This window comes from Morone saxatilis, unplaced genomic scaffold, assembly GCF_004916995.1.
Source record: "Morone saxatilis isolate NCDOM2014 unplaced genomic scaffold, NCSU_SB_2.0 Contig23, whole genome shotgun sequence".
NCBI lineage: Eukaryota > Metazoa > Chordata > Actinopteri > Moronidae > Morone > Morone saxatilis.
The window spans coordinates 11,629,211-11,646,980 of record NW_023339796.1 but is presented as its reverse complement, the minus strand read 5'-3'; the positions used below and the strand labels follow the sequence as shown (position 1 = coordinate 11,646,980).

Sequence of the window (17,770 nt, the reverse complement as noted above, 5' to 3'; positions counted from 1 at the left end):
CACACATCAGCTGCCGGGAGAGAGCAGGGTGGTGATGATGACACCGTTGCAAATGCAATGATTGGCTGGGTGGGCGGATGCCCTGCTCACGCTGTCTCACTGCACGCTCTAACTACTACTATAAACACAAGACAAGGGACAATGGCGACGAGCAGGGAAAATCAAAGGTTTAGCGTTTTAAACTGGAAGTAAATTACCAAATGGTTCTAAAATACTGTATATAGTGTTTTTATTCTTCATTCAGTTATTATAAACATCTTTGACGTTTATAGAAGATGTTATGAATGTTAAGGGATAATGCCCCAGGAGGCGTCGGGACATTCTTAAGGCCTCCGCGTCGTCCATGTTCCATTAATCCTGTGATTATGGGACCACCTTGTCGGGCATTATCCCGCCATATACCATCGTCACTTGCAAAGGAAATAAATTAAGCCATTAATTTATATTTTCATGCGTTTTTAACAATCAAAATATAAAGTTTTTCACAGCCATAATTTAGTTTCCCTGAGGGTAACGCCTGAGATGTTTTGGACTAATACCTTGAACAATCACTTACCCTCCCGTAAGGTTCTTACTGCAACACAGAAGTTCACTCCTCCAGTAAATAGGACGACCTTAGATACACTTGGCAACGGGAAGATGTTCTAGTCCACTCAGCATGAGCCAGTGAGCTAACGTATATTGGTAATAACAGTAAATATAATATGACAGTATGTTTAACAACAAAGACTAGCTAGCTAACCAAGCCCATTCATTGTCCCAAATCAATTTTTATCAAGATTTTCACGAACAACATGATTTTCGGGGCCGTGTGTAACGTTACTGTCGGCCACGCATGAAGCAGCGAGTTGAAAAGCGAACATCACCTGATGTGATACCAATGTATCAGTAAGTTAGAGGGAAGGTACTTCTTGCAGCTTTGAGTGTTACAGTTGCCATCCCTGTGAAGTTCAGATGATAAGGCACTGAAGGGACTGGATATTAGTTGTTGCGGTGTTGCAATAAATTGTAAACAGAGGCTTTTACTGTGTTCCCGTATGCTTAATGTACTCATTTTATAGGACAGGCTGATACGCCAGCTTAGCGCATTAATTTAGAACGATGAACAGACAATTTGACTGGAACTACTAGTAGGTGTCCATATACAGGGGATTAATGGACACCCTGCAGCCAATCAGAATCGGAGGTATTCCCCAGACCATGGGTATAAAATAGCATTATAGAAAAAAAAAATAACGTCACAGTTACTTTGCTGAGTAAAAACTTAAAATTTACTTTTTACAATGTGGGCAACTGAGTTACTAACTCTTTTAATTACTTTGGGAGAAGTAATTTGTAACTATAACTAATTACTTTTTTTAAAAGTAAGATGCCCAACACTGAAGATACGCTGCACTTAACTGTAGTTGTAGGACTGTTAAATTGTTATGTTGGTAAGACCTATAATCCCTTTTTTTGCAGTATTTCCATCTGGCTGCAAGGGATGAAGTGGGCCGTCTGAGCAACTCTTACGTGCAGCCCTACTCCTGCTATGAACTGGCCTGTGTGTTGCTGAACACCCCAGAGGCAAGTTTTGTGTGTGTGTGTGTGTGTGTGTGTGTGATAGACCTTGTCTGAGATGGTGGAGAAGTCACACAGTCTAATATTTTATTGTCTTTTTTTTTTCAGTCTGTAGCGAAGGGCAGAATGCTAATGCTTCAGGCCAAGGTACAGTAGGTTTCTTTATTGCATGGCTTTTTACTGGTTTTCATTAATTTAGTGACTGTTCATAAACTTTATTAGTGGGTAGCAAGTTCCATGACTAGTTCTTCTTTAACAGGTTTCATTATTGGTTTACCCCTGAGACCAAAACATTGCCTCATTAAATGTATTTAGAGCAAGTAGTAGAGTGTCCTAGTAGAGAGGACTTTGCCTTATTTCTGCCTTCAGTTAAAGGTCTTGTAAATAACTTAGGATGTGCTCTGACAGATCAATACACTCACTGCCTGATCAAGTGATAGCATACCCAATAAAAGAGCAGCAAGCCCACTGCCAGTGTCAGTGAACAGAGTACAGTGGGTCGGCTGGGCACTGAACTAGAGGGGGTTGGTGGTGTCGCGGATGTAGCCATGTAAGAAGCTGGCTGAAGCTGTAGCAGGTTCCTGTCTTCGTGGAGTGGCCGTGAATGGGGCTTTGTCTCTTCTCAGGGAGAAGGAGACTTCATACTGCACCTTGTTGGTTTAGGTCAGTGGTTCCCAACCTTTTTCCTAAAGGGACCCCTTTTCTATCATTTAGTAAACTGGCAACCCCTGACTTATTTGTGTGACATATTTGACATATTTGATGGATATTTCATATTATATTCAAATTCAGTTTTTTTGTTGTCCCTGGCACTTGGGCGTTGTTCTATTATTAGATTAACTTAACTCTACATTTACTTACACACCCCTTAAAATCAAGAAGGCCCCCCGTGAAGCTTGGGCGACTCCTAGTCCAGACCCCCAGGTTGGGAACCTTTGGTTTAGGTGTTAGGTGTATTTGCTTTGTCTGTTCTCAGCATGGAGTCATGGCTTCATGTCATTTACACCGAGCTGATAGTTCTTTGTCCCAGAATATCAGAGATTGTCTAGTTACAACATGTTCCAGATGTGGTGAATGCAGTTCCAAAAGGTTCCATCAGTTTTTGTTCTGGCACCTGCATTGCCTGAGGTGCACTGGGTGCAGCCTCACCCACCTGAATTTTAACTGGAGACGTCTGGTGCAAGCAGCATCGACTTTGTTAGTGGATGGACAGCTGACAGTGACGGAGCCTAGAGCTCAGGCTCTCTGCTGTTGCTTTAACAGCCAACTACTCTGCATGCCCGAGCAGATACAGCAGTGTCTGACAGCAGCACAGGAGGAGCCAAGCAGCAGGCTCTCTGCTCTTTTAATGGGTATGCTGCTACTTGATTGGGCAGCGAGTGCATTGATCAGCCTGAGAGTGATGACTGCAAAGCTTGTTAGAGGGGAGAGCACGAGCAAAATAAATGTTATTCACAATTTTGTCTGTTTTCATGGATTATGCAGGAGGACTATGCCGGATATGACTTTGAGAACAGGCTCCATGTTCGTATTCATTCAGCTCTTGCCTCTGTGAGGGCTGAAGCCCAGCCTTGATATTTTATCTGCACTTCAGAAAGAACTGAAAGACAGAGAGGTCTTTTGACAAAAGCCACACCACCATTCTGCCACTAATGTTACTGTTTTATTTGTTGTTTTATTTATTGTTTTCATGTTCTGAGCCAATGTGTGCAATATATATTGTGTTTTATGGTAGCACAGTTACAAGAGGGGTTTTATTTGTGTTACTATATTAGAGAACAAATTAGGATTTTATTGTTTACATGGTTAATTTCAAAATTAGATGCCAGTTAAATCAGATGAAAATCTAGAAATTAATTTTAAAAAGCATCACTCATATTGCTTCCACTGATGGTTTTCCCTGTGATTTGAAGTCAAATTGAATCATGGCACATATCCATTATTATTTGACCAAGCAATTAAAGCGAATGAGAAGTGGATATTCTTACCGTCTGTGTTGGTTGCTGACTTTGACATTTGTGCTGTAAAGGCTTGCTAATCCATAGGCATGAGTACAAAGCAGTTTTTTTAGCGTTGTCCCTTTTTTAAGCAGAAATGTTTTTATTGGTGTAAATATGTCTTGCGCAAAAGTTTTAATAGATGTGCCAACATCGTGTTGTGCCACTGTTGTGTGGCATAAGTGCACAATGCTACTATTGGCTGTATACTGGCTCTCCTTTTATATTGTTTGTTTTAAGATAATAAAATGAATATTGTAAAATTAAATCTTGTTTTATCCACTATATTTGATTATAATGAGGTGATTATATGGGAGTGGGGCACCAAGATGTACATGATAAATACATATACTGCATTGTGCAACAAATGATTTAAAAGCTCACAAATAACACTACTGATAACTCTTTTAATCATTCCAACAATTTAAAACAAATACACAGTGGGTACTTACATGAGCAGCAGAGAATATCGATTGCATTAGTCTAACCTCAATTATATAAATGGCAAGGACAAAATATTAACACCTTAGTATACTGCAATACAGCTCAACTGCACCACAAACTACAGCCTCTAAAAGCATCATAATGGTGAATCAATGCCTCTAAAACAGTAACATTATAACCTTCATTAAGGTAGGATTTATTGCAGGACTTAGCTAGGTGCACCTTATAACTTCCAACTGTATGTATTTTACAATGGCAAAACAAAAATTATTGATATGAACAGGTCAAACTACTGCTGGGAATTTTAGATTCTTCCCCTAGGGATCCATGGATGAATTGTGAAAAAGAACAGTCTGCATAATTTTGGAGGTAAATCAGTAAAATAGGAAGACCAAGACAAATTTCACAAAGAGTCGCTGGGGGCATGTAAGTAGGACATGGCCCCTGGTAGAGAAGGCAGTGGGGTAGACAGCATCTAGTAAAATATATTAATTTTTAATTCCACTTGTAATACCACAATTCAGCAAACACCCACCTAATGCACATATTTCCTTAAAAATTAAAGCAACTCTCACAAAACCAAAAAAAGTTCAGTTAACATTAAGCTTTTATTCAGCAACAATAGAAATTCTGTTTTGATACCCAAAAGACTGATAACAGAAAAAACAAACATTTAGCAGCCACCCACAACATGAGAAAATTACTGCTTGATTGTGAAGGAGGTAAGGCTTGCATAGTTAGTGATGCACATGCATTTATTGTGATGTTAGATTACAATTAGATCAATAGCACTAGGAATATAGCTAATTATACTTTAACTATGGCAAGACCTTTACGCACACGCACACCCAAATCTATAAGTGCAGAGCCAGTGTCCCTGCGTTAGTATAGTTAGAAGAAAAAAAAAGTGCTACTGTATCTACAGAGTCAAGTAGACTAGTGGCTTAGTCTCTATACATATCTATACAGTACATAGTTAAGGGCTGAATGATGTTTTAAAAAATAAGTCTTTTTGTTGTAGTGCTGGCCATGATTCTTGTTGGATGTGGTAACATTTTACTTGCCATCTTCATAGTCATCTCTGCAGAGAAATAAGGGATGCAGAGAAACAGCAAGAATGAGATTTACTATCAATTGCAAACAAGCTGATTATGAACACATCCAGTGTAAACACTAATTTTCTTTGTACACCACTCAATGGCAAATGTTCCCAAACCGTCTATTTCAATACTTTGCACTGCATTATAGTATGCATGCACGAGTTAAATAAGCCTTGACAATCAATCAATATGCTCAGAATGCATCATGCACTCCATTGTAGCTGTTCATAGTGGTGTTACCTCGTATGTCTCCACACCGAAGCGGACGAGTAAAATGTTTTCATGACCAGCAGGAATTATGGACGGACTAACAACAAAACCAAGGTTGCTGTGTAAACACTATCTAACATATAATATATAAATATTTCTAAAATACATTCTAGTTTTTCCAATACATGTCTACACCATACTACTAATAAATAAGAAAAAGAGTTTTTGTGCTTTATTGTTCTCACACACACACACACACACACACATCTACTGAAGAATATATGCTTCTGGGTTCAGTCAGGGTTTCACTGCCTTTGACGGCTTTAAGACTGTGAAAAAACCCCAGTGCAGCAGATAAGATTAGTCCAAAAGGTGTTGTACCATGTGTATGGTATTTGTGTGCATTTCTACTTAGTAGATGTCAGGCAGGTGACTGTAGTTCCTGTCCCAGTAGCCTTTCAAGTAGAGCCAGTCCTGAGCTTTGTTATGAGGGTTGGGTCCTTGCTGAAACCACCTGCAGAGGTTTTACAAAGAGAAAACAAAATTAGACAGAATTTAGAACACTGATTCATGACAAGGTGAACTTGTACCCAACACCAGTATCTCCATGAGTACCAGTGTCTTGACATATGCATTCAGTAACACACAGTTGCAGTTGTGTATTTTGTCCTGAGGAGGGTGGTGTAGTGCAGCACTTCACACCAGAGAAATCCACAGCAACAAAACAAAGCTTAGAACCAAACCTTGGGCCAAGTGCAGCGTTCCTTCTCAAGTATAATAATGGGGACGGCATAGTTGGTAGCACAAGACAATAGGGAGGACATTAGTAAAAACAAATTAGCAATTGGGCAATTACGTTACATCATGTTACTACTCAGTGACTAACCTTGTTTTCCATTCATCTGTTGATTTGTTGCGATTTTTCCGGGCCATTCTCTGTTTTTCCTCCAGTCTCTTCTTCTCTGCACTTGCCAAATCTATAAAAAAGGTATGATATATAAAGTTGAATACCACCAGAGGTAGTATTTAAGATGGTCTTGCGTACTAGGGACTCAAATCAAGGTCATACACTGTACCTATATCTCCATTCTCCATGGCGCGAATGTCAGGTCTGAGGCGACTATCTGTTGGGGGAATAACTCCTTCCATGCTCTTCTCCAGCTCGTTTAGGTGCATGGCGAATGTGGAGAATGCATAGAACTGTCAGAGATAGGATGCAATGAGCAGGTGGCAAGAACATGAAGCAACAAAATAACACAAATGCCTCATCTCCAGCTACTATGCATGATCTTTCTTATTCAAAAATGTACAAATTCTTCTCTTTCCACCCCTTTCTGTCTTCTCGCACCTTGGCTGAGTTGTCAGGTCGAGGCGTTATCTTCCAGATGAGCTCGCTGCCTGGGATGACCTGGACTGTCTCGGCATCAGGTGGAGGCATTTCTTCTGGTTCCTCATCCACACTGCTCTGGAGCCACATAGATGAACACACACAAGCTCAAGTTTAACTTGAATCAAACGGAGATAGAACATTCGTGATTTTTAAAAGCAGTCAAATTTAATACCTGTTTATTGCCCTTTTTTTCCTCTGAATTCTTTCTGTCAGTCTTTTTGTGGGCATCGAATGTAGTAGAGTCTACTGTGTACAGGCATTCAGTCCATTTGCCATATATCGCACAGAGCTTCTTTTTGCTGCAACCACACAAACAAATGTTAATAAAACTTTAGATACATCATCACTGAGAAAACACACAGTAAAACTCAGATCATATAAACTGTTATGCTGCTATGACATAAGGTAATTAACAATGTAGTAATTTATGACGAATTTACATTCTTTCAGGCTGTATTAAACATCGGATGAATAATTAAATTATTGCTAATTAAAAGGCCGTCAATACCTTTTATCTAGGATGTATCCCTCCACTTTATGGAGCTCTTTTCCAAAGAGGCCACAGGGCTTGAACGTCATGCTGCATCTCTCTCCGGTCCTACCACAGAATGACAGACTGTTTAACAATTCTCTTTCACTATTCTCCTTCTACGAGCTGAGCCTCTCAAACATTAATTATACTGCTCTTCTATTCCAACGGCAACTGTCCCAGTTCTGCTCCCATGATCAATACGCTGAATCTGAAAGTAGATCAACACTCGGAAGAAAGAAAGAAAGAAAGATATTCATGCACCCTAGTCTCCGTGCCTGCAAATGCACTGGGTGAGCATGCATTTGCAGGCAAACAGGACAGCATAAAGAGAAGGGGATTTCTTTTACTTGTGATTGAGCACTTCCACGTTGCCATACTGCTCAATCCAAAGCTGACCAACAATGATATTGTGGACACAACAAATGGGGTTTGTCCAAGTGTAGGCTTCGTTATATCTGCAGAGACAAAGCAGAAAAAAGGTAAAGACAAAAGTAACATAAGCTGGCGCAAACCTCCAAAAAAGGAATCAAATCAGACAATTCAGACTGTGCACTCACTTAGGCAGCTCCAGTGTAATGAGTCCCTTGGGCTCAGCTTCTATGCACTTTCCCCAAAACTTGAGTTTGGGGTAGATGGAGCCATGGAAGACAAAATCCTCCTTGAGGCCCTCAGCTTGAAAGGCACTGACTGGAGGGTGATGGCTTACTTGCTCTGACACCCACCTGAAGCCCAGATCGTCTCTAATGGGAACAGTGACATGAAATTTCAGGACTGTCCACAAAAAAAAAAAAAGAAAAGTTTGTGTCCAACATCCTACCTGATGAGCTCATAGGTCTCCCCCAGTAGTGGGTTGAAGGGTTTCCCAGTCCTTTCCCACTGCGATGCTACGGCTGACACAGCGAATGCTGCAACACACTACAGAGAATTGGCTTATGACTAATTCAATATTTAATAATGATAGAACATCATTATCAATAACTATTGAGTCTATGTTTGTAAACGTGGAAACTGTGGTACCTTCATCCTCTCGATAGAGTCTGTGGTGGCATTGGCCTGGTGGATGAGGGAGGTGTGCTCCATGTATTCTGTTAACCGCTGGAGGAAACTCAGAGGCTCATTAAATATAACAGGCATGGCAATCTTTGACAACTCCTGAAAAAGATGTTGGAGAAGATGAAAGAAACAGTGAGGACTATTGCATGGGGAGTTGGTGGGGTCCATTTCTAATGAGTTATCAGTAGCATGTGCAGCTCTAAAATCCAGTTAGATTCATTACAACAGAGCTAAATGCCATCTTTCTAGAGCATCTGTACACAACTCAATCCAGTGTTTTGGTGGTGTTGCCAACTGACATTATTCTGTATGTTCTCACTTTAAACTGTAATATCTGAGGTTTAATGTAAAGCTACAGGCAGTGGTTTACAACCATAAGGATGTGGAGAAAACAATCACAGGGCTGCACTCTTCAACACACTTTATACATACCCCATGTGTGTCTGTATATCTATTGCCTGTCCACTGAATTGCGTATGCATGAATCATTAGCCACATTTAATTGGGGAATAAAACATTAATAGACATTATTATATGTAATTAAATCCAGGCAGGGGCTGAGTGAGGACTGAGATCCCTGAGGACTCCAAGACAGTGATACTAATGACTATATTCCTAAAGCCACCAGAAGTTAAGGTAGAAGTACAAAAACTAATTAGTCACTGTTGCCTACATTTTTCACTTGAGTTTGGTCTTGAGGTAAAAAGAATATCTCAAGTCAGCGCTCATTTTCTCTAAATAGCAAATAGCACAAAAAAAAAAAAAATCAGTTTGAGGAGAATTATGTGTCCTCACCATGCCGATGCATTTTTTCAGGATACTCCAGATGCTCACGTCATTCCTGGAGAACATGGGAGCCGGTAAACATGCTCTGTGGGACAGCAGTATAAAGAGAAAGAGAAACGCTGTCAAATATGGGAGAGAATTAAAATAATGAGGATGATTGTGCCTATATCCTGTGCCAAAACATCCATCTACCTGTATATGCAAATACAAAAACGTTTCAACTCTATATTGATGGGAAATCATTGTTTATTTTGTCTCAGGTGTGCAATTTATTGCAGGCAAACGCTGACGTCTGAGAGCATGTGATGTCCTCTCTTTCACACTCAAAATGATTTACTATTTTAATATTGCACTGAGCATGAGTTAAATACATTAAAACCATTATTTTGTCTACAGCTGAGAGCGTGTACTATTTGGACGCTGCAGAGCAGAAAACATAGCTTGAACCACCATTTGGGAACAAAGTCATCTGACACCTGTAAGCTAATGAGCTTTCAGCTGGTCTGGTCAAGCCTCATGCAATACCAATGAATGGATGTACAACTGCATGTGTTGGTTTTCAAGACCGGTTATAAAGACATAAATAGACTAAGTTCTTAAATTGGTCTTTTCACATATGAAGCTCGGCTCAAAAACACTCACTTTTACAAGATAATCACATTTGCACACCATTTAGATTCATTATGACCAAACATTTGCTTTGTTACTTGGCCAGATCTGGTATGTTTATCTTTCAGCCTTGCTGGAGGGCTCAACTGTAGTGAGGACTGTAGTGAGGACTGTTTCACAGGTATGCTGGCTGGAGGCAGATGGTCTCCTTGTTTAAAATTGAGTGCTAAAGCAACTATACAAATAAAAGCCATTACTTCAGCTAAATAAACAGAGCGGTGGGGATGGGGGTTTGCTCCATCTGTAGGATGAGCAGAGCACTGATGCATGGCAGAGTATACCTTCTAGCCTAGTTTGTGTTCCATCAGCCTCGGCCCCAAAAATTTATTTTTAGATAGAGGATTTTCTTTCCTTGGACGTTTATAAAAAAACAAACACAATAAGGGGGATTTTCTGTTCCAAAGTACATGTCTGAAGATTTGCGGGCCCTGTAATTTTTTGGCTGTAGAACAACCTGGAAGTGACGTGGGATTTTCCATACACGTGTACATGCTAAATCAATACTTGCACTTTTTACAGTCAGCACTGTCTATAGTTGTGCTGTAACAGTCTTCAAATCCTTTTTTTTTTTGTTGTTTTTTTTTGTTTAAATAAACATACAATTCCAATACTGTATAAAACATTTTTTGGAGAATTTACGATGTGGTAGGGTGTCGTTAAAGAAAGGTAAAGAGTGAGAGAAACGTTAGACAACGAGACTTAGGACCATCTACAGGCAACCGGGGACAGACGTATCTTTGAATGACAGGAGTAATTCCAAATAAACAGACATCTCATAAATTTTTAATGCACAACACACACACACACCCATACATACACACACAGAGCTAGCCAGCCAGTCAGCCAGTCCCCTTTCCTCCAACTCCTACTCCGAGCCAGCACATGCTAAATTATTCATGGCTCACTTGTTGGATTAAGGAAGAGGGGCCAGGCCAGAATCAGCATCCACGGAAATGAAAGATTTTCAAATCTTCAGGAAACCACCACCACCACCACCACCCCCACCCCCACCAAAACACCAAGCGCTATGTTGATTGTTCGCATGGAGAGTTGGTTCTGGTAGGAAAAACAAAACAGGCTATTCTCGGTGGATTGGGTGCTCAAACAAAAACACCTGACTACAAAAACAGACTGAGTGTGAGAGTGGAAAGGTGGTATCTCATTACACCAACTCTGCCATTTACTCTCCCATCCTCTTGCTGACTGAGACCTGCAACCTGTCATCATACACGCGTACTTAAAAGCCAGATGTACGATACGAGTTGCTCAACAATGTAAAAGTTATATTCTACTGATTCCTGCTAGCAGCTGTGGTAATTATCTTAAATGAAGCCTTGTACATAATAAACAGTGAATGGGTCGTCTGGAGAGCACTCGGCATGGCTGACATTACATTTCCACTCGTCTCTTTCCCATCATTTAAGCCAGTAAACAAGCATGACATCATATAACTGGAGCGTGTCCCACCTGTGCTTCTTGACTCCATTGTATTGGGCTGGTTGGTTGCCATGGTCACCCTCCCCTGACATTCCGGTAGGCCCCCTGAGTGCGCTGGGATGGCGGAGGCTGCTGAGAAGGGGGGTGTCTCTCCCCTCGTCCTCTTCACAGGACTGACTGGCCACAGACAGGAAGCCGCTCACTGAGAGCTCCGACTCCGACTCTGTGGGATGACAACGGGGGCCAGATGCCAGATCATGCCAAGTGTGCCAGGTCAACACTCAAATACACATACGAGTTTGAGTGGCCTGGCTCCGAGAAGCTGCAGCCTGAACAACACACTGTCCGCAAATAAGCACTTGTGATCGAGTTCCGCTCCAAACTCCCCCTCCCTGCTGCCAGCCAAACCCCACCTGAGGATTGTGTTCCAATGAGAGGCAACACAGGCTTCATTTCCTCCAACATTGTTTGCTCTGTGCTTGCTGGATGCTACTCCTCCCCTAGCCAGCACTGTCAGTGACAGTGCAGGTACATAAATAAAGGGAGGAGAGAACAGTGTGATATTTGTATAAGCTAGTCTGAGTTATGAGTGCTTATTGTAAGTGCCTGTACTTGTATACTGAGTAATGTGTTGACAGAAATTTCAATTTCAGACAGATGCATGGCTGTACCATATGCACTGCGTTGATGGTGGCAGCAGATACAACACAGCTTCATACATTTCCTCTGTATAAACAAAAACACGTGGTTGGGTTTTACACACTCAACTTGGCATTTGTGAACATTCTCATATATATGCTGAGCACAGCTCGGAGTCTACGGGCAGAGTGTCTCTGGCTAGTAAATAACTCAGGGCTATCTATGAATAATGCAATGATTCCTGAGAAAGATTGGCCCAAAGTGCACAAACATTTTGTAGAAGGAAGTCTATTGTGCAAATTCACTGTGGCATGCCTTTTAAGCATACGACGCAGCAAACTGTACGATCCACAGACAATACTGTACATGGTAAACATACAGGGTAGTAAACAGTCTCAAATCATCTCTTTTAACTACTGATGAATTATACTTGTTGTCTGGGCAATCTCAGAGACTGACAGAGTGCCAATGGACTGTCACTGGGTACAACCACACACACGCTCATTTTTCTGTAATTAAAGTGACAACTGTATGTAAATACAAATCCTAAAAGATGCCCTGTGGAGTTATCTTCCTCATAAAACATTTTTAATGTTTAAAACTATATGTTTGACATCCATGTTCGAAAGCTTGCACTCTTCTTTCCTTTTTTTTGCACTTCACAGCAATCAGCAGTCAAGCAGCAGAATAGTGTGAAACCAACAGCATGCTAACAACAACTCACTATTACTTAACATGCAACTTAATAGTAGAAAAATTACCAGTGAAGAAAATATTCCAGATATGTTTGACATCCAGATAATGCTTGAGACTTAAATTGTCCAATTTATGACCTGGCCAAGACACTGTATGAGGACATAGCCCCCATTAAAATGGTGACCTCTTGATTACTTCACTAACTGTCCACCTTGGGGCTGCTGACCTGACACAGCGTCATAGAAGTCATCTTCAGTGAGGGTACTGAGGGCAGACAACCTTCTGGTCTTACACAGGGACTGCTTGAGTTCGTGGTGATCAGTTGCCAATGTCCGCAGAGCCTCTGTCAGAGCTTTGTTCTTCTCCACCTCCTGCTCTAACTTCAGACTCCACACCTGCAAACACAGGACCACTGGACAGATAAAGCACACAAGCAAACCCCACAGACATGCTAAAGTAAATGAAGAGGATATGCTCATATATATATATATATATATATATATATATATTTTGATCCAACATGAGTACAATACGGACAGTGTTGGCAAATTTATGACTGACTGATGGTCTGATTAATACGGAGGTATTGATCTGCTTTTGTTGCTGCCACAGTGTCTGTCGCTTTGTGGTTCTGATGGCAGGTCATTGTTCTGACCCTGCCCACAGATCTGGTTTCCTCCAGTCGGAACCAAACACCTCAGTCTCCGAGAGCTCTGTAGCCCAGGATTGAGTGTCCCTTCAGAGCAACCTGAGCCAGGCCACTGTAGGACAGACTATATCAGTGTTTCCTATTGTCTATTGCTGCTGTTATGTGTCTTTTACTAACTAAACAGAAGACAGGCAACTAAATAAAAATCCACAGATGCTACCAAGAATTATATAGAATAAGATGATGGCTATAACAAGATTTTACTTGAAAAATAAAAACTTTAAAAAGGACACTTATGAACTCAAATGCATTTTAAGTACTATAAACAGACCCAAAAAAGCATCCACAAAGCAAAGAAAATGCACTGAATGCTTATAGAAAAGGAGCATGGCCTCCATGGTTTAGAAAAAGTCACCTTGAGGAAGGAAGCAGAGTCTGAGAGAAACAAGAGCTTGTAAATCACACTGTAAATCTGAGACCGCAAAGCAGAGCCAATGTCTTCTATTAAAGACGAAAAGTTCACCCTCATCCCTTATAGTGCCTGAAGTATTATCAGTTATGTGCACAGCCATGCACAAAGGAGCACCTGTCATTGCATCTGCTGATGTGCTCAAGAGGGGTCATAATTCATGCCTGTAAGTGTATCTGTGACTCACCAGTTTCCTGGTATATATATAATATGTGGCTCTAGCCATTATGGGAACAATGTTTCAGTGACCGCCATGGAGATCGTATGTGATCAACAAGGTCAAAAAAAAATATTTTGGTGGTATTCTATTCTAAAATATTGATCATTAAAGAAATACATGTGAAATACACCCTATTGCCTGCCATTTTGTTTAAATAGTGCTAATCTCTTCTAAGACGTGCTTAAAATCATAATACAATACATAATATACAGTATATAGATAATGGCAGGGAACATAAACAGCTTCAGACTCTGGAGATCACACATGATGGATGGGACAGTAATAACAGAGTGACATATTTATCCATTTGCAGATTTGTTTTTTCATATCAGCAAACTACAAGGCTGCTGATCCAGCCACTTTGAATGAATATTGATTGATTCCAATCCATTCATATTCAATTGGAGCACCCCTAATACCAGCTAAGGGTTTATTATGTAAATAAAATGAATTACATAATGTAAACCTAATTTCTTCTGTGCCCAAGACTTGACTCAGCAAAACTTCATTACACATACAAAGCAGAAAGGTGAGAATGACTCCTGTGCAACAATATGTAGATCCTAAAACAGAGCAAAATATAAAACCTCCGATTAGAACTTTTTAAGCAACATTCAACTTATCATCCCGTTTTTTACAAATACACAAATCTGCTGTAGCTAGAACGCCACAATCGCACTTGTTATCCATGATCACTTTATATAGACCTGTATGCCTTTACTTGTATACTTGAAAACCAGACAAAGTACTGCACATGCATCTGTGACAGAAGGTTCTTTCACACAAGGTCTCACACCCACAGTCAAGGGCAAACTTCACACCTTTGCTCTTGCTGTCATCACACTTACTATACTGTATGCTCAGCCCCTTTAGGAAATTTTTTGTGAAGACAGGAATACAGTATCACTTTAGATGTGCAGATTCTGTTGCTTCTATACAGAAAGAGAAAAAGTTGTGTTTCTGAGACAATTCATTGAAAAGTTAATGCTAAGGAAAACACAATTTAAACAAAATGTGGTCGGAAGGCCAGTGTCATCTAAAATGTTTTGTGCTGTGATTATCAGCCAATTTGCCAAAACATGACCTTGAACATGCGTCCAATCAGAAACAGCAATAACACACTCTGGCACTGGCTAATTAAACCCATTTGACATATCATGAGTGTCCAAAAAAAAAGGATTGTCCTTGTGAGCTCCCGCAAGCATCTTTTTAAATGTATTGTGGCACATAAATGAGCTCGCTGTGTAGAATGTTAACACTCCCTGTCCCAGGCACTTGGCTTAAGAGCCCAGCCAGGGACAGAACACTTTGTTGTGTAACTATCCCAGCCATCTCTTTCGCTCTCGCTGCATCCTCTCGCCTGAGCACAAACCACGCTATTTTAAGCTCTGCTGAGGCTGTGTGCAGTAGCTGTTGCTGAAGCCTGGGAGGGAAGCTTCTCCTTGGCCAACACCCCAAAGGGTAGAGCTTTTACTTTGTTCTAAAATTTGTTTTTTTCTCTGCTGAAGGGGAAGCAAATCTCAGAGGCAAATCTATTATAGCTCTATACAGTACTCTGTAGCTGTAACTATATGACGATGACGACTGGGAGCGCAAAAAAAAAAAAAAAAAAATGATATGAGCGTGACGTAAGCACCGGCGCAGCAAATAAATGCTGTAACCAATTACACAGAAATAATTTCAGGTACCTCTCTATACATACATACATACCCTTGGCTTAAAAAAGTTCAGAAAAAGAAGGTTTTATAGACACTTCCTCCTCTTATACAGATCTTGTGTGACCCAACAAAGATCGAAGTCAGCGCAGGGACATACAAGAACATTTAGCTGCGCCTAGAGAAGCCTCTCCTGGGTGAGAGATGACAGTCAGTAGGTCAGTTTACCCATATGGTGATGGTTTAAGTAAAGGTCAAACGGTACTTTGTGTTCCCACCAGTCCCTGAGGGTTTTAAGGGCAATCGGCTTTCTTATAGACTGTGGACAAAAACATTTAAGAAAAAAGAAAAGATACTATGCTGTCATTTTCCTGCCTTCAGAGCAATACAAACTGACAGATCTGCTTATCTGCGTGTCACCACTAAGTGGTTTCATGCTGTAAGCCTCCATTTGTTTTCTTGACAGGTGTGGAAGCCTGCTGCCTAGGTCGGGCTTATAAATCTGTGTGTGTTACTGTCACAACCCCCAAGAGAGTTTCTGCCCAGAACTGTCTCTATGCTGCTCGATCTTCGTGACAATGTTCTTGTAAAGAAGCAAAGTTAGCAGCACACATCTCTCAACTTTAAATACCAAGAACCAACCATTCATACTGTGCCCTGCACGTCCTGTATAAATGTGCTAATCTCTCTAACATACTTTATTCCTGCAGCATCTGCTGAAATGGGTCAGACCACATATATTCTGCTGAAGGGTAACTGTAATTGCTGCAAAAACTATTTTACATCTGCCCAGACATCAAAGCACAGTTACGACAGCATGTGAGTACTGCATGTTATGTACTTCAGGAAACAAACGTGTAAGTGGCAGCAAATGGAGGCATCTGGGGTGGGACAATGGAAATGTGGGATTAGAGTTAATACTGCCTAATACAGGCAATCTCAGCAGTGTAGGAAATATAATCCTGTTAGTACACGTAGTAGCACCAGCTTAGCTCGAGACCAATCGATGTAACATGCTTGTTAAGACATTTTCTTCTTATTTTTTTGTCAGAAATGAACCCAGTGTCCATTGTTCTGACACAATGCTTCCTGGGTGATGAGACTGCAATGAATGTTCTCAGACCTGTGATAACAATGCCAGGTTATTCCTTGTGACAGGACAGCAGCTGTTGCCAATTCATACTAAGATAATGTGGTTTGGCAATGCACACATCACTGTGTAAACATAATGCATTTGGAGCATTGTTGTGCAGTATTATGTCCAGCTGACTTCCAAAGCAGGATTTTACAGTATCAGATGTGGAATTAATTCAGTTATCTTCACAGTATTATACAAAACCACACATGTAGACACAGGAGTCCTTAACTGCGTCTTAATATAGATATAATCTTAACTGCTTCTTTGCAGATGATTTTACAATGAGAGTTGCAGTGCACACCATACTATAATCAGCAATGAGTAGACACAGTTTCAACATTTTAGTGTGGTATTGTGAGTGCCAATTTAAAATTAATAGTAAAATATTAATAATTAACAGTAATGTAAATCACAAAAGAACTACTGCTGCGTTAAAATGGTGAGACCCACACTCTTTTATCTTAAAAGCTTAAATTTCAGAATCACCATATCAAATAAGTCCTCCCATGTTTTCACTTTGACAGAATTCCTTACATTATAAATTGATCTCATTAAAAAAGGTGCAACGAGCTGTGCAGCGTTTAGTACCACTTCAAACATGTTCAATTTCACACTCTAAACTCAAATCGTCACATCCATAGGAATTACCGCCGCATATTAATGAATAGCTTTCGCCTATGCCAACGCTTCAGGCCAGCAATCATATCTACAAAACGCTAAAACATCAGACTAAATCTAATCTGTGCCAAACTTCAAACACCTTACGCTAAGTCAAAATGGAACAGCACGTTGCAAACACAGCCAGTTTGCTTAGCTGACAATAAAGAACAATGAGATACAAGAAGACAAGAAGTGTGTGGTTTGTACCTGTGCAGATACTGGATGAGAGTGCCGTCACTGTCTCTTCTTCCTTCTGCGCTCGGATGCTCTGGCATGTGGAAGTGTGCCTGCGAGCGTGTATTTTCACTGTGTGAGGGTGAATGCATGTATCTCCAGCTGAGCCTGTGAATATGCACGCGCTTCAGTTCCCTCGCTCAATGCACAGCCTTTCCCTAGAGCGGGAGTGTGTGGATCCAAGTCCAAGGGTGTGTGTGTGTGTGTGTGTGTGTGTGTGTGTATCCCTCTT

General features: G+C 40.7%; 2 protein-coding genes across 5 annotated transcripts in view; one reads left to right on the top strand and one right to left on the bottom strand.

The window, feature by feature from the left end:
* LOC118335274 (tetratricopeptide repeat protein 39C-like) overlaps window positions 1-3,825 on the top strand; it is an 8,485-nt gene extending 4,660 nt beyond the window's left edge. For both annotated transcript variants that reach the window (XM_035671521.1, XM_035671522.1), the window contains 3 exons: window positions 1,462-1,566; window positions 1,669-1,707; window positions 3,046-3,825. In XM_035671521.1, coding sequence (XP_035527414.1) covers window positions 1,462-1,566; window positions 1,669-1,707; window positions 3,046-3,135 — 234 coding nt within the window. In that variant the 3' untranslated portion in view covers window positions 3,136-3,825. The remainder of the gene's footprint in view (window positions 1-1,461; window positions 1,567-1,668; window positions 1,708-3,045) is intronic.
* Window positions 3,826-3,950: 125 nt separating this feature from the next.
* Window positions 3,951-17,770, bottom strand: part of LOC118335273 (oxysterol-binding protein-related protein 1-like) — a 19,882-nt gene continuing 6,062 nt past the window's right edge. For all 3 annotated transcript variants that reach the window (XM_035671518.1, XM_035671519.1, XM_035671520.1), the window contains 13 exons: window positions 12,740-12,908; window positions 11,209-11,401; window positions 9,082-9,157; window positions 8,251-8,385; window positions 8,051-8,148; window positions 7,791-7,973; window positions 7,581-7,688; window positions 7,210-7,299; window positions 6,874-7,000; window positions 6,660-6,776; window positions 6,388-6,511; window positions 6,198-6,288; window positions 3,951-5,825 (listed from right to left, as the gene is read on the bottom strand). In XM_035671518.1, the coding sequence (XP_035527411.1) occupies window positions 5,723-5,825; window positions 6,198-6,288; window positions 6,388-6,511; window positions 6,660-6,776; window positions 6,874-7,000; window positions 7,210-7,299; window positions 7,581-7,688; window positions 7,791-7,973; window positions 8,051-8,148; window positions 8,251-8,385; window positions 9,082-9,157; window positions 11,209-11,401; window positions 12,740-12,908 (1,614 nt within the window). In that variant the 3' untranslated portion in view covers window positions 3,951-5,722. The remainder of the gene's footprint in view (window positions 5,826-6,197; window positions 6,289-6,387; window positions 6,512-6,659; window positions 6,777-6,873; window positions 7,001-7,209; window positions 7,300-7,580; window positions 7,689-7,790; window positions 7,974-8,050; window positions 8,149-8,250; window positions 8,386-9,081; window positions 9,158-11,208; window positions 11,402-12,739; window positions 12,909-17,770) is intronic.